This window comes from Ylistrum balloti, unplaced genomic scaffold, assembly GCF_031769215.1.
Source record: "Ylistrum balloti isolate Yb309-2 unplaced genomic scaffold, AGI_CSIRO_Ybal_v1 Utg369922, whole genome shotgun sequence".
In the NCBI taxonomy this organism is placed as follows: domain Eukaryota; kingdom Metazoa; phylum Mollusca; class Bivalvia; order Pectinida; family Pectinidae; genus Ylistrum; species Ylistrum balloti.
Window position 1 is genome coordinate 295,453 of NW_026782039.1, and position 11,084 is coordinate 306,536.

Consider the following 11,084-nt stretch of genomic DNA (forward strand, 5'->3'; position numbering starts at 1 on the left):
TCCTGCAATCATCCAAGATGGCTGCGCCCTTGAAACAGTGTTTGAACGGTAAGACATTTTTCACAGTAACACTATTTGTAAATTTACCGCTTTAATAAAGGAGAGTGAACATTTAAAAATAACTCATTACCTAACTCTGATTTTACTTTAAAATCCATACAATTTTCGTAAATTTGACCATTTATTATGAAACAGGAGTGAGCCATCTCGCGACAATATTTGGTCATCTAGCAGTGAAGCCACGGCAGATGGCACCAATCAACAGGGCAGTTACATACTGTGTGAACCGGAAACAGTTCAGTGTCCTAACCACTGTTAGAGCCACATTAAATCAACACGCCATAAAACAAACACAACAACCGACGTCTTATAACGGGTAATGTTTCACTGTCTACATAGTAATTAGTACATAATAAATTCATTTATAATCAAGAATTAGTTGCAATACAAGAAAATGAAAGTAACTCATTTAATATTTGTAAAGCAGTGCCTGTAAAGAAGGAAGCTTACCTGTAACAAAAAACATTTTCCATCGAAAGTATCCAGAAAATAAAACAACAACGAATTTCGGTTAACTAGTTAGTGTTACAAGAAATGGAAGACAATTTGACATGTTACAAAGAGTTATGCATTGCATAATTATTGTGATGTTGAAGTTTTGTTTGCTTGTGTATACCAGGTATGTTGTGATGTCATGATGTTGGTTGATGTCATACCAGGTATGTTGTGATGTCATGATGTTGGTTGATGTTATACGCTAGGTACTTGGAGGTATAAAGGAATTTCAATTCATGACAATTTCATTTGTGTCAAATCATCTTTATGATAAGTATTGAGTAATTATTAAAAAATAGTTAGTCAAACCATGATTATGTCATATACGTCCATGTCAAACAAATTCAGGAAAGTGAAAATGCTGTCACAGTATTTTTTATAACATTAGCTACAGGTGAAGTGCAGAGCGCCTCTGCTTCAAATCATTCTTTTCCGGATGCTCCATGCCTTTCACTTCCAGAAGAATTTTTCTCAGATGGATTGATTCCTGGGACCTCTCATCATAGAGCTGAATGAAACATTGTCTTTCTCGTTATTTGTATAGTGTTTTACTCTTAGTATGCTCCCAGAAAATTTCAGAGAACCATAAAGTTGCCACATGGTTCATCAATCATTTCTGTCCAGAGCATAATTTCATCTACAGTTAAGCATGGATCATAAAACTTTTGTATACATTGGTCATACTAAGAGTATGTGCATTGTTCCATCTCTAGGGCCTGCAACCCCTTAATTACAGAGTTATTGCCTTCTAAACAGAAAAAAGATGAATTGACAGGAACTGTTTCAGAAATGTTTCCGAAATTAATTGATTTCTGATATTTTATTGATAATAACAGTGGTTTAAGGCAACATTTTTTGTGCAACATACACTTATTGCTCTATGTAACTCTGGAAAGCGTGTGATAGGCCTCTCACATAATGTTCAGCATGTTAGCTACCAGATACTGTATGAGACTCAGGCTCAAATTAACTCAAATTAACAAGTCATTCAGTAGGTTTGTTAGAGTATGTTTATGACTCTCAAAAATATGATTTTATTTCTGAATTTGTAATGTCTATTTCACATGATTTTTAACTCTTCAGATTTGTTATTAGACTTCTGAAATTGCCAAATTTCAAGGGTCAACTGAAAACCCAGTTTTTCTGGCAACCCCATAGGACAGAACTGTATACCGGTACATATATAGAAACACATCTTCCAACATTGACAAGTAACACCTACCTATAACATGTATATGTTACCTAGAAATAACATAATAGTTATGCTTCACCAACTGTACTTAAACACTAAATTTCATGTAAAATTGTATAAGCATTGCCTTAACTAGGGTAGCTTATATTGTATACATCCACAGTAGCTTTACTTGTTATGATATAAAATGTAAATTTTTTTTCCTCCTAGGTCTTTGGCACAGGTGTGTTCCCCCTTCTTACAATCAGTACGTACCAAAACATCAGTTAGTCTAAGGAAGGGGAAGTCAAAGACCGTCACTTCTGTTGTAACACGTTTCAAGCGGATGGAATGGGGTGGCTGGATTCGAACAAAAGCTGGTAAAAACAAGAGAATGTGGTCAAAGACTCCACAGCGACGATATCGTCTACAGCAGCATGTCATCTGTAATGGCCAACAAAGTAAGCTACTGGACAAGATGGTCACTGGTTACTGGCGAAAGCATCGACACTACCCAGATGATCCCTATGCTCCTTATCACAAACGTACAAACTTTTTTAATGCTGACAAGAATGATTTACCTCCCTTCCTGCCGTAGTGCACACACAGAGACATCATACAGTGTACTCTCAAGCTGACTTTTGAAAATGAAGATTTGATCGTAAATTTTGCAGATGAAAAATGTTGGTTGTGTTATCACCATCATTAAACATCCTAATAAATGTTGCATGCATAATTTTTTTTATTCGTTTACTGTGTAGATAATTGATTCTTCAAGACTAAAATGCATGAAAAATTGACAGCAAAAAGAAATGAATATGTCACTGCATGATAATGGGAATGTATACAGAAATATAAGTGGAAGATCGATTGATAACAAAGTACAAGATGAACATAATTTTGTTTTTTTTTCACAAGTCAGTGAATTGACCTTTAGCTTTGTCCATCATATTTGAACTGGTTTAAGGTTTGTTAAAGATACCTGAAGCTTATGAATATTGCAGCTGCTACTAGAGGGATGACATGGGAGTCAGGTATGACAAGGGAGTCGGGTATGACATGGGAGCCGATTATGACAAGGGAGTCGGGTATGACATGGGAGTCGGGTATAACATGGGAGTCATGGTGAATTTTTTATTATTTATATTCTTTCAGAAATTGTAACCTTGACGTCTGACTGTTGTCTTCCTATTTAAGCACCAAATGATCTCAAAGATAATCATATGTAAAGCTTAATCACAGTCTGTCTTTAAATCGTTAATACAGCTCTTAGAGTGATGATGAGAAAGTGACCTAGCCTGTTCAGCTAAGGAGGGGAGACAGAAAAGAATGATATAACAATTTTTAAATGAAAAGAGAAAGACTGATAGAGAACTTAAAAAAAAACTTAACTATCATGATAGGAAAAAAAAAGAGTCTTATTATATCAATGGCACAGGTTGAAATTACTACATGTTTTATATGGGATGGAGAAGACAATTCCCTGAGTCAGTGGTCCAGACATCTTTTCACCACCAACATGTTTCACTATATTTTATCAACATAGATTTATGTACATGCTGTACAATATACAATTGCCAACTGTCTTATTACAATATTTGTTTCAGGGTTTTGTTTCTAAATTACCTCCCTTTAGTGTAAACAATATTTTTATTGCTGTTCAACAACATAACATATAGATGTTTTATATGTAGAATGGGGAAACAAGTTTAGAGCATTTATCTCTTTAGGATACAGATAATCTATGACACCATCTGGTATTTTATTTTATTAGAACTGTTTCTAATATCTCCAATAATTCTGAAAAATAATCCTTATGACCTGATAAACAGTATGACATATTTATTTTAATTTTATGTTATACTGGATGTTTATTCTATGTGATTTATGATATAACTTCCCAGGTACATCTGTCTGGTGTCTGTCCATCTCTCTGCTGTCTTTGTTTCCCTTTAAATTATTTGTCATTGAACAAGAGGTTTAGAATCATGGTACTTGGTCTGTATCATGAAGAAGAGAATATTAAATCAATAGCACTGACCAAGGTTATGGTTGTAACAATTTCAGAAAAACCAGTCTGGAAGCGCCGTATCAAGGCCATTGGGCCAAGCATGTGACAATCCTTTGAAACTTCTTTCAATATAACAAAGACGTCCGTGGTCATTGTTTGTTTATGACAGGATACTGACAAACTGCTGTCTATGTAGTCTTTTACAGGATACTGAAATTAGATGCTGTCTATGTAATCTTTATGACAGGATACTGACAAACTGACAACTGCTGTCTATGTAGTCTTTATGACAGGATACTGAAAACTGCTGTCTATGTATCTTGTGTGTATATAATATGTATCTTTATGACAGGATACTGAAAACTGCTGTCTATGTAATCTTTATGACAGGATACAATACTGCTGTCTATGTAGTCTTTATGACAGGATACTGACAAACTGCAGGATACTGACAAACTGCTATGTAGTCTTTATGTGACAAACTGCTGTCTATGTAATCTTTATGACAGGATACTGACAAACTGCTGTCTATGTAGTCTTTATGACAGGATACTGACAAACTGCTGTCTATGTAATCTTTATGACAGGATACTGACAAACTGCTGTCTATGTAGTCTTTATGACAGGATACTGACAAACTGCTGTCTATGTAATCTTTATGACAGGATACTGACAAACTGCTGTCTATGTAATCTTTATGACAGGATACTGACAAACTGCTGTCTATGTAATCTTTATGACAGGATACTGACAAACTGCTGTCTATGTAATCTTTATGACAGGATACTGACAAACTGCTGTCTATGTAATCTTTATGACAGGATACTGACAAACTGCTGTCTATGTAATCTTTATGACAGGATACTGACAAACTGCTGTCTATGTAATCTTTATGTAGTCAGGATTATGCTGTCTATGTAATCTTTATGACAGGATACTGACAAACTGCTGTCTATGTAATCTTTATGACAGGGATACTATGTAATCTTTATGACAGGATACTGAAATACTACTGTCTTATGTAATCTTTATGTCAGGATACTGACAAACTGCTGTCTATGTAGTCTTTATGACAGGATACTGACAAACTGCTGTCTATGTAATCTTTATGACAGGATACTGACAAACTGCTGTCTATGTAATCTTTATGACAGGATACTGAGATACTACTGTCTATGTAATCTTTATGTCAGGATACTGACAAACTGCTGTCTATGTAATCTTTATGCAAACTGTCTATGTAATCTGACTGCTGTCTATGTAATCTTTATGACAGGATACTGAGATACTACTGTCTATGTAGTCTTTATGACAGGATACTGAGATACAGCTGTCTATGTAATCTTTATGACAGGATACTGAGATACTACTGTCTATGTAATCTTTATGACAGGATACTGAGATACTACTGTCTATGTAATCTTTATGACAGGATACTGAGATACTGCTGTCTATGTAGTCTTTATGACAGGATACTGAGATACTGCTGTCTATGTAATCTTTATGACAGGATACTGACAAACTGCTGTCTATGTAGTCTTTATGTCAGGATACTGACAAACTGCTGTCTATGTAGTCTTTATGACAGGATACTGACAAACTGCTGTCTATGTAGTCTTTATGACAGGATACTGACAAACTGCTGTCTATGTAGTCTTTATGACAGGATACTGAGATACTACTGTCTATGTAGTCTTTATGACAGGATACTGACAAACTGCTGTCTATGTAGTCTTTATGACAGGATACTGACAAACTGCTGTCTATGTAATCTTTATGACAGGATACTGACAAACTGCTGTCTATGTAATCTTTATGACAGGATACTGACAAACTGCTGTCTATGTAATCTTTATGACAGGATACTGACAAACTGCTGTCTATGTAATCTTTATGACAGGATACTGACAAACTGCTGTCTATGTAATCTTTATGACAGGATACTGAGATACTGCTGTCTATGTAATCTTTATGACAGGATACTGAAATACTACTGTCTTATGTAATCTTTATGTCAGGATACTGACAAACTGCTGTCTATGTAATCTTTATGACAGGATACTGAAATACTACTGTCTATGTAATCTTTATGACAGGATACTGACAAACTGCTGCTATGTAGTCTTTATGGCAGGATACAGACAACTGCTGTCTATGTAATCTTTATGACAGGATACTGACAAACTGCTGTCTATGTAATCTTTATGACAGGATACTGACAAACTGCTGTCTATGTAGTCTTTATGACAGGATACTGACAAACTGCTGTCTATGTAATCTTGATGGAAGGATACTGAGATACTACTGTCTATGTAATCTTTATGACAGGATACTGACAAACTGCTGTCAAACTGCTGTCTATGTAATCTTTATGACAGGATACTGACAAACTGCTGTCTATGTAATCTTTATGACAGGATACTGACAAACTGCTGTCTATGTAATCTTTATGACAGGATACTGACAAACTGCTGTCTATGTAATCTTTATGACAGGATACTATGTAATCTTTATGACAGGATACTGAGATACTGCTGTCTATGTAATCTTGATGACAGGATACTGACAAACTGCTGTCTATGTAATCTTTATGTCAGGATACTGACAAACTGCTGTCTATGTAATCTTTATGTCAGGATACTGACAAACTGCTGTCTATGTAATCTTTATGACAGGATACTGACAAACTGCTGTCTATGTAGATAATCTTTATGACAGGATACTGACAAACTGCTGTCTATGTAATCTTTATGACAGGATACTGAGATACTGCTGTCTATGTAATCTTTATGACAGGATACTGACAAACTGCTGTCTATGTAATCTTTATGACAGGATACTGACAAACTGCTGTCTATGTAATCTTTATGACAGGATACTGACAACTGTCTATGTATCTTTATGACAAACTGGATAGTCTGACAGGATACAAACTGCTGTCTATGTAATCTTTATGACAGGATACTGACAAACTGCTGTCTATGTAATCTTTATGACAGGATACTGACAAACTGCTGTCTATGTAATCTTTATGACAGGATACTGACAAACTGCTGTCTATGTAATCTTTATGACAGGATACTGACAAACTGCTGTCTATATGTCTTTATGACAGGATGACAGGATACTGACAAACTGTCTGTGACAAACTGCTGTCTATGTATCTTTATGACAGGATAATCTTTATGACAGGATACTGACAAACTGCTGTCTATGTAATCTTTATGACAGGATACTGACAAACTGCTGTCTATGTAATCTTTATGACAGGATACTGACAAACTGCTGTCTATGTAGTCTTTATGACAGGATACTGACAAACTGCTGTCTATGTAGTCTTTATGACAGGATACTGACAAACTGCTGTCTATGTAATCTTTATGACAGGATACTGAAACTGCTGTCTATGTAATCTTTATGACAGGATACTGACAAACTGCTGTCTATGTAATCTTTATGACAGGATACTGACAAACTGCTGTCTATGTAGTCTTTATGACAGGATACTGACAAACTGCTGTCTATGTAATCTTTATGACAGGATACTGACAAACTGCTGTCTATGTAATCTTTATGACAGGATACTGACAAACTGCTGTCTATGTAATCTTTATGACAGGATACTGACAAAATGCTGTCTATGTAATCTTTATGACAGGATACTGACAAACTGCTGTCTATGTAGTCTTTATGACAGGATACTGAGATACTACTGTCTATGTAATCTTTATGACAGGATACTGACAAACTGCTGTCTATGTAATCTTTATGACAGGATACTGACAAACTGCTGTCTATGTAATCTTTATGACAGGATACTGACAAACTGCTGTCTATGTAGTCTTTATGACAGGATACTGACAAACTGCTGTCTATGTAATCTTTATGACAGGATACTGAGATACAGCTGTCTATGTAACCTTTATGACAGGATACTGAGATACTACTGTCTATGTAATCTTTATGACAGGATACTGACAAACTGCTGTCTATGTAATCTTTATGACAGGATACTGACAAACTGCTGTCTATGTAATCTTTATGACAGGATACTGCTGCTGTCTGTCTACTGCTGTCTATGTAATCTTTATGACAGGATACTGGAGGATATCTTTATGACAGCACTGAAGTGCTGTAATCTTTATGACAGGATACTGACAAACTGCTGTCTATGTAGTCTTTATGACAGGATACTGACAAACTGCTGTCTATGTAATCTTTATGTCAGGATACTGAGATACTACTGTCTATGTAGTCTTTATGACAGGATACTGAGATACTACTGTCTATGTAATCTTTATGACAGGATACTGACAAACTGCTGTCTATGTAATCTTTATGACAGGATACTGACAAACTGACAACTGCTGTCTATGTAATCTTTATGACAGGATACTGAGATACTGCTGTCTATCTAGTCTTTATGACAGGATACTGACAAACTGCTGTCTATGTAGTCTTTATGACAGGATATTAGAATACACAGATGCTATCATTTGACGAGTAATCACATCATTTGTGTACGTTAGAAAGGGCTATATATTGTCTCGATGCTAACCTTTTTAATAAACAATATTATTTAACTGTTTCCGCGCATATTTCACCAATATCCTACCTTGCCGTATATATTGATCCTGATCTTGGCAGGACTCAACAAGGAAGCTGCCTGAAGTTCGTTAGAGAGCTGAGAGGAGTAAACCTTTCCACTGACCACGTGGTACTTGAGGACATCCTGTAGAGCTGTCTTGTTCTTCCTCAGGTGTTCAACAATGAAACGTGGCAGTTTGGTGAAGGCCTCGTCGGTGGGACCAAACACGGTGAATGGACCTGCAAAGACCATACTATCTTGTAGTGGCATGTATGCAAGGAACACTGAGTAGAGGACCGTAACAGTATACAATTTTTAGAGTCGTAGTCCAAAACTAAAGCGTCATCACATTATAGGTTAAATAGACCATATCATCACAAAATGAGACAAAAGTCACCTCACAGTGATAAAATAGGCCAATACCCTGTACCGTATGGACGAAATAGACAAAATATACCACAAACACAGGGGTAAATAAACCACAGCACCAACACACAAGGGCAAAATATACCACAGCTTCAAAATACAAGGCAAATTATACCACAGCTTCAAAATGCAAGACAAAATATACCATAGCATCAACACACAGAGGCAAGCTATACAACATAATCAATATTCAAGGAGCAAAAATATACCACAGGTCACCACTCATAGACAAAAACATACCACAGCGTCATTACTCATAGACAAAAACACACCACAGCGTCATAACTCAAAGACAAAACAGACCACAGCGTCATTACTCAAAGACAAAACAAACCCAGCGTCATCACTCAAAGACAAAAACATACCACAGCGGCATTACTCATAGACAAAACAAACCACAGCGTCATCACTCATAGACAAAAACATACCACAACGTCATTACTCATAGACAAAACAAACCACAGCGTCATCATTCATAGACAAAAACATACCACAGCGTCATTACTCATAGACAAAACAAACCACAGCGTCATCATTCATAGACAAAAACATACCACAGCGACATTACTCAGAGACAAAACAAACCACAGCGCCATTACTCATAGACAAAACAGACCACAGCGGCATTACTCATAGACAAAACAAACCCAGCGTCATTACTCAAAGACAAAAACATACACATCGTCATTACTCATAGACAATACAAACCACAGCGTCATTATTCTTAGACAAAACAAACTACAGCGTCATTATTCTTAGACAAAACAAACTACAGCGTCATTATTCTTAGACAAAACAAACTACAGCGTCATTATTCTTAGACAAAACAAACTACAGCGTCATTATTCTTAGACAAAACAAACCCAGCGTCATTACTCAAAGACAAAAACATACACAACGTCATTACTCATAGACAATACAAACCACAGCGTCATTATTCGTAGACAAAACAAACTACAGCGTCATTATTCTTAGACAAAACAAACTACAGCGTCATTATTCTTAGACAAAACAAACTACAGCGTCATTATTCTTAGACAAAACAAACTACAGCGTCATTATTCTTAGACAAAACAAACCCAGCGTCATTACTCAAAGACAAAAACATACACAACGTCATTACTCATAGACAATACAAACCACAGCGTCATTACTCATAGACAATACAAACCACAGCGTCATTATTCGTAGACAAAACAAACTACAGCGTCATTATTCTTAGACAAAACAAACTACAGCGTCATTATTCTTAGACAAAACAAACTACAGCGTCATTATTCTTAGACAAAACAAACTACAGCGTCATTATTCTTAGACAAAACAAACCCAGCGTCATTACTCAAAGACAAAAACATACACAACGTCATTACTCATAGACATTAGACAATACAAACCACAGCGTCATTATTCTTAGACAAAACAAACTACAGCGTCATTATTCTTAGACAAAACAAACTACAGCGTCATTATCCTTAGACAAAACAAACTACAGCGTCATTACTCAAAGACAAAACCGACCACAGCGTCATTATTCTTGAACAAAACCAAACCACAATGGCATTACTCAAAGCCATTATACCACAACTTCTAAATACATCATGACAGCACTGCATACAGACTAATTATACCATGATACCATTGCATACGGACAAAATATACCAAAGAACCTTAACATCACAGTAGAAATAGCAATAGAAAAATATAGGATTATCAGGTACCTTTGTAAGAATGAAACATAAGCGTTTTAAGTCATGAGCAAAGACCTGGCATTAAGATAAAAAGAGACCCATTCGCTGTCAAGGTAAATCTAAATACTACACAAGTACAACATTTTCATTCTCAATAACTAATTTTGAATGTTACAGAAAAAAAACAGTTCATTAAAATAAAGTTTTCAGTACCTCCAGTGGCAAGAGTGTCCGCGAGACCAGCCTCCTTGACCAGGGCTACCAGAGTCTTGGCGCCAAGCTGTTCAGCAAGTTCCACCAAATTGCCCTGCTGGCAATACCCTAAGGAGAGAACGCAGAGGAGAGAGATAGCTGCTAGGACCTTCATGTTGAGACGGAGCTGCCGGGGATCCAAGTACCCTCTAGACCTTTTATAGATCTGCTTGTGTAACTGACACTATAATGTTACATAAGCTGTGGTCTAGGTTATCATTACTGACACGTGAAAATTCACCACGTGATTCCAATCTACTTTAAGATGACGGACAAGGTCACGTTGGTACAATCTTTAACTTCACTTATTGGTCAAGTGGACAAACGTCTTGAGATTAGGTTCAGTTATTAAAGTTAGTCATATTCAAATGATCAGATAAATTCATGCAGAAC

At 36.1% G+C, this 11,084-nt stretch overlaps 2 protein-coding genes across 2 annotated transcripts; one reads left to right on the forward strand and one right to left on the reverse strand.

The window, feature by feature from the left end:
• The first annotated feature begins 6 nt into the window (after positions 1 to 6).
• Positions 7 to 2,470, forward strand: LOC132546938 (large ribosomal subunit protein bL35m-like). The gene is made up of 3 exons (XM_060210665.1): positions 7 to 48; positions 196 to 376; positions 1,958 to 2,470. The coding sequence occupies exons 1-3, from the start codon at positions 18 to 20 to the stop codon at positions 2,322 to 2,324; spliced, it is 579 nt and encodes a 192-aa protein (XP_060066648.1). The 5' UTR covers positions 7 to 17; the 3' UTR covers positions 2,325 to 2,470.
• Positions 2,471 to 8,337: 5,867 nt separating this feature from the next.
• Positions 8,338 to 10,824, reverse strand: LOC132546929 (protein sll1483-like). Its single transcript, XM_060210656.1, has 2 exons — positions 10,653 to 10,824; positions 8,338 to 8,564 (listed from the first exon to the last, which is right to left on the reverse strand). Exons 1-2 carry the CDS (start codon positions 10,804 to 10,806, stop codon positions 8,338 to 8,340), a joined length of 381 nt encoding a protein of 126 aa, XP_060066639.1. The 5' UTR covers positions 10,807 to 10,824.
• Positions 10,825 to 11,084: the final 260 nt, after the last annotated feature.

Bases quoted from the DNA above. Each gene is read 5' to 3' on its own strand.
- LOC132546929 (XM_060210656.1), bottom strand. From the start codon at position 10,806: ATGAAGGTCCTAGCAGCTATCTCTCTCCTCTGCGTTCTCTCCTTAGGG. The intron at 8,565-10,652 runs GTACTGAAAACT...TGGTCTTTGCAG, and splicing joins GGACACTCTTGCCACTGGAG to GTCCATTCACCGTGTTTGGT.
- LOC132546938 (XM_060210665.1), top strand. From the start codon at position 18: ATGGCTGCGCCCTTGAAACAGTGTTTGAACG. The intron at 49-195 runs GTAAGACATTTT...ATTATGAAACAG, and splicing joins CTTGAAACAGTGTTTGAACG to GAGTGAGCCATCTCGCGACA. The intron at 377-1,957 runs GTAATGTTTCAC...TTTTCCTCCTAG, and splicing joins CAACCGACGTCTTATAACGG to GTCTTTGGCACAGGTGTGTT.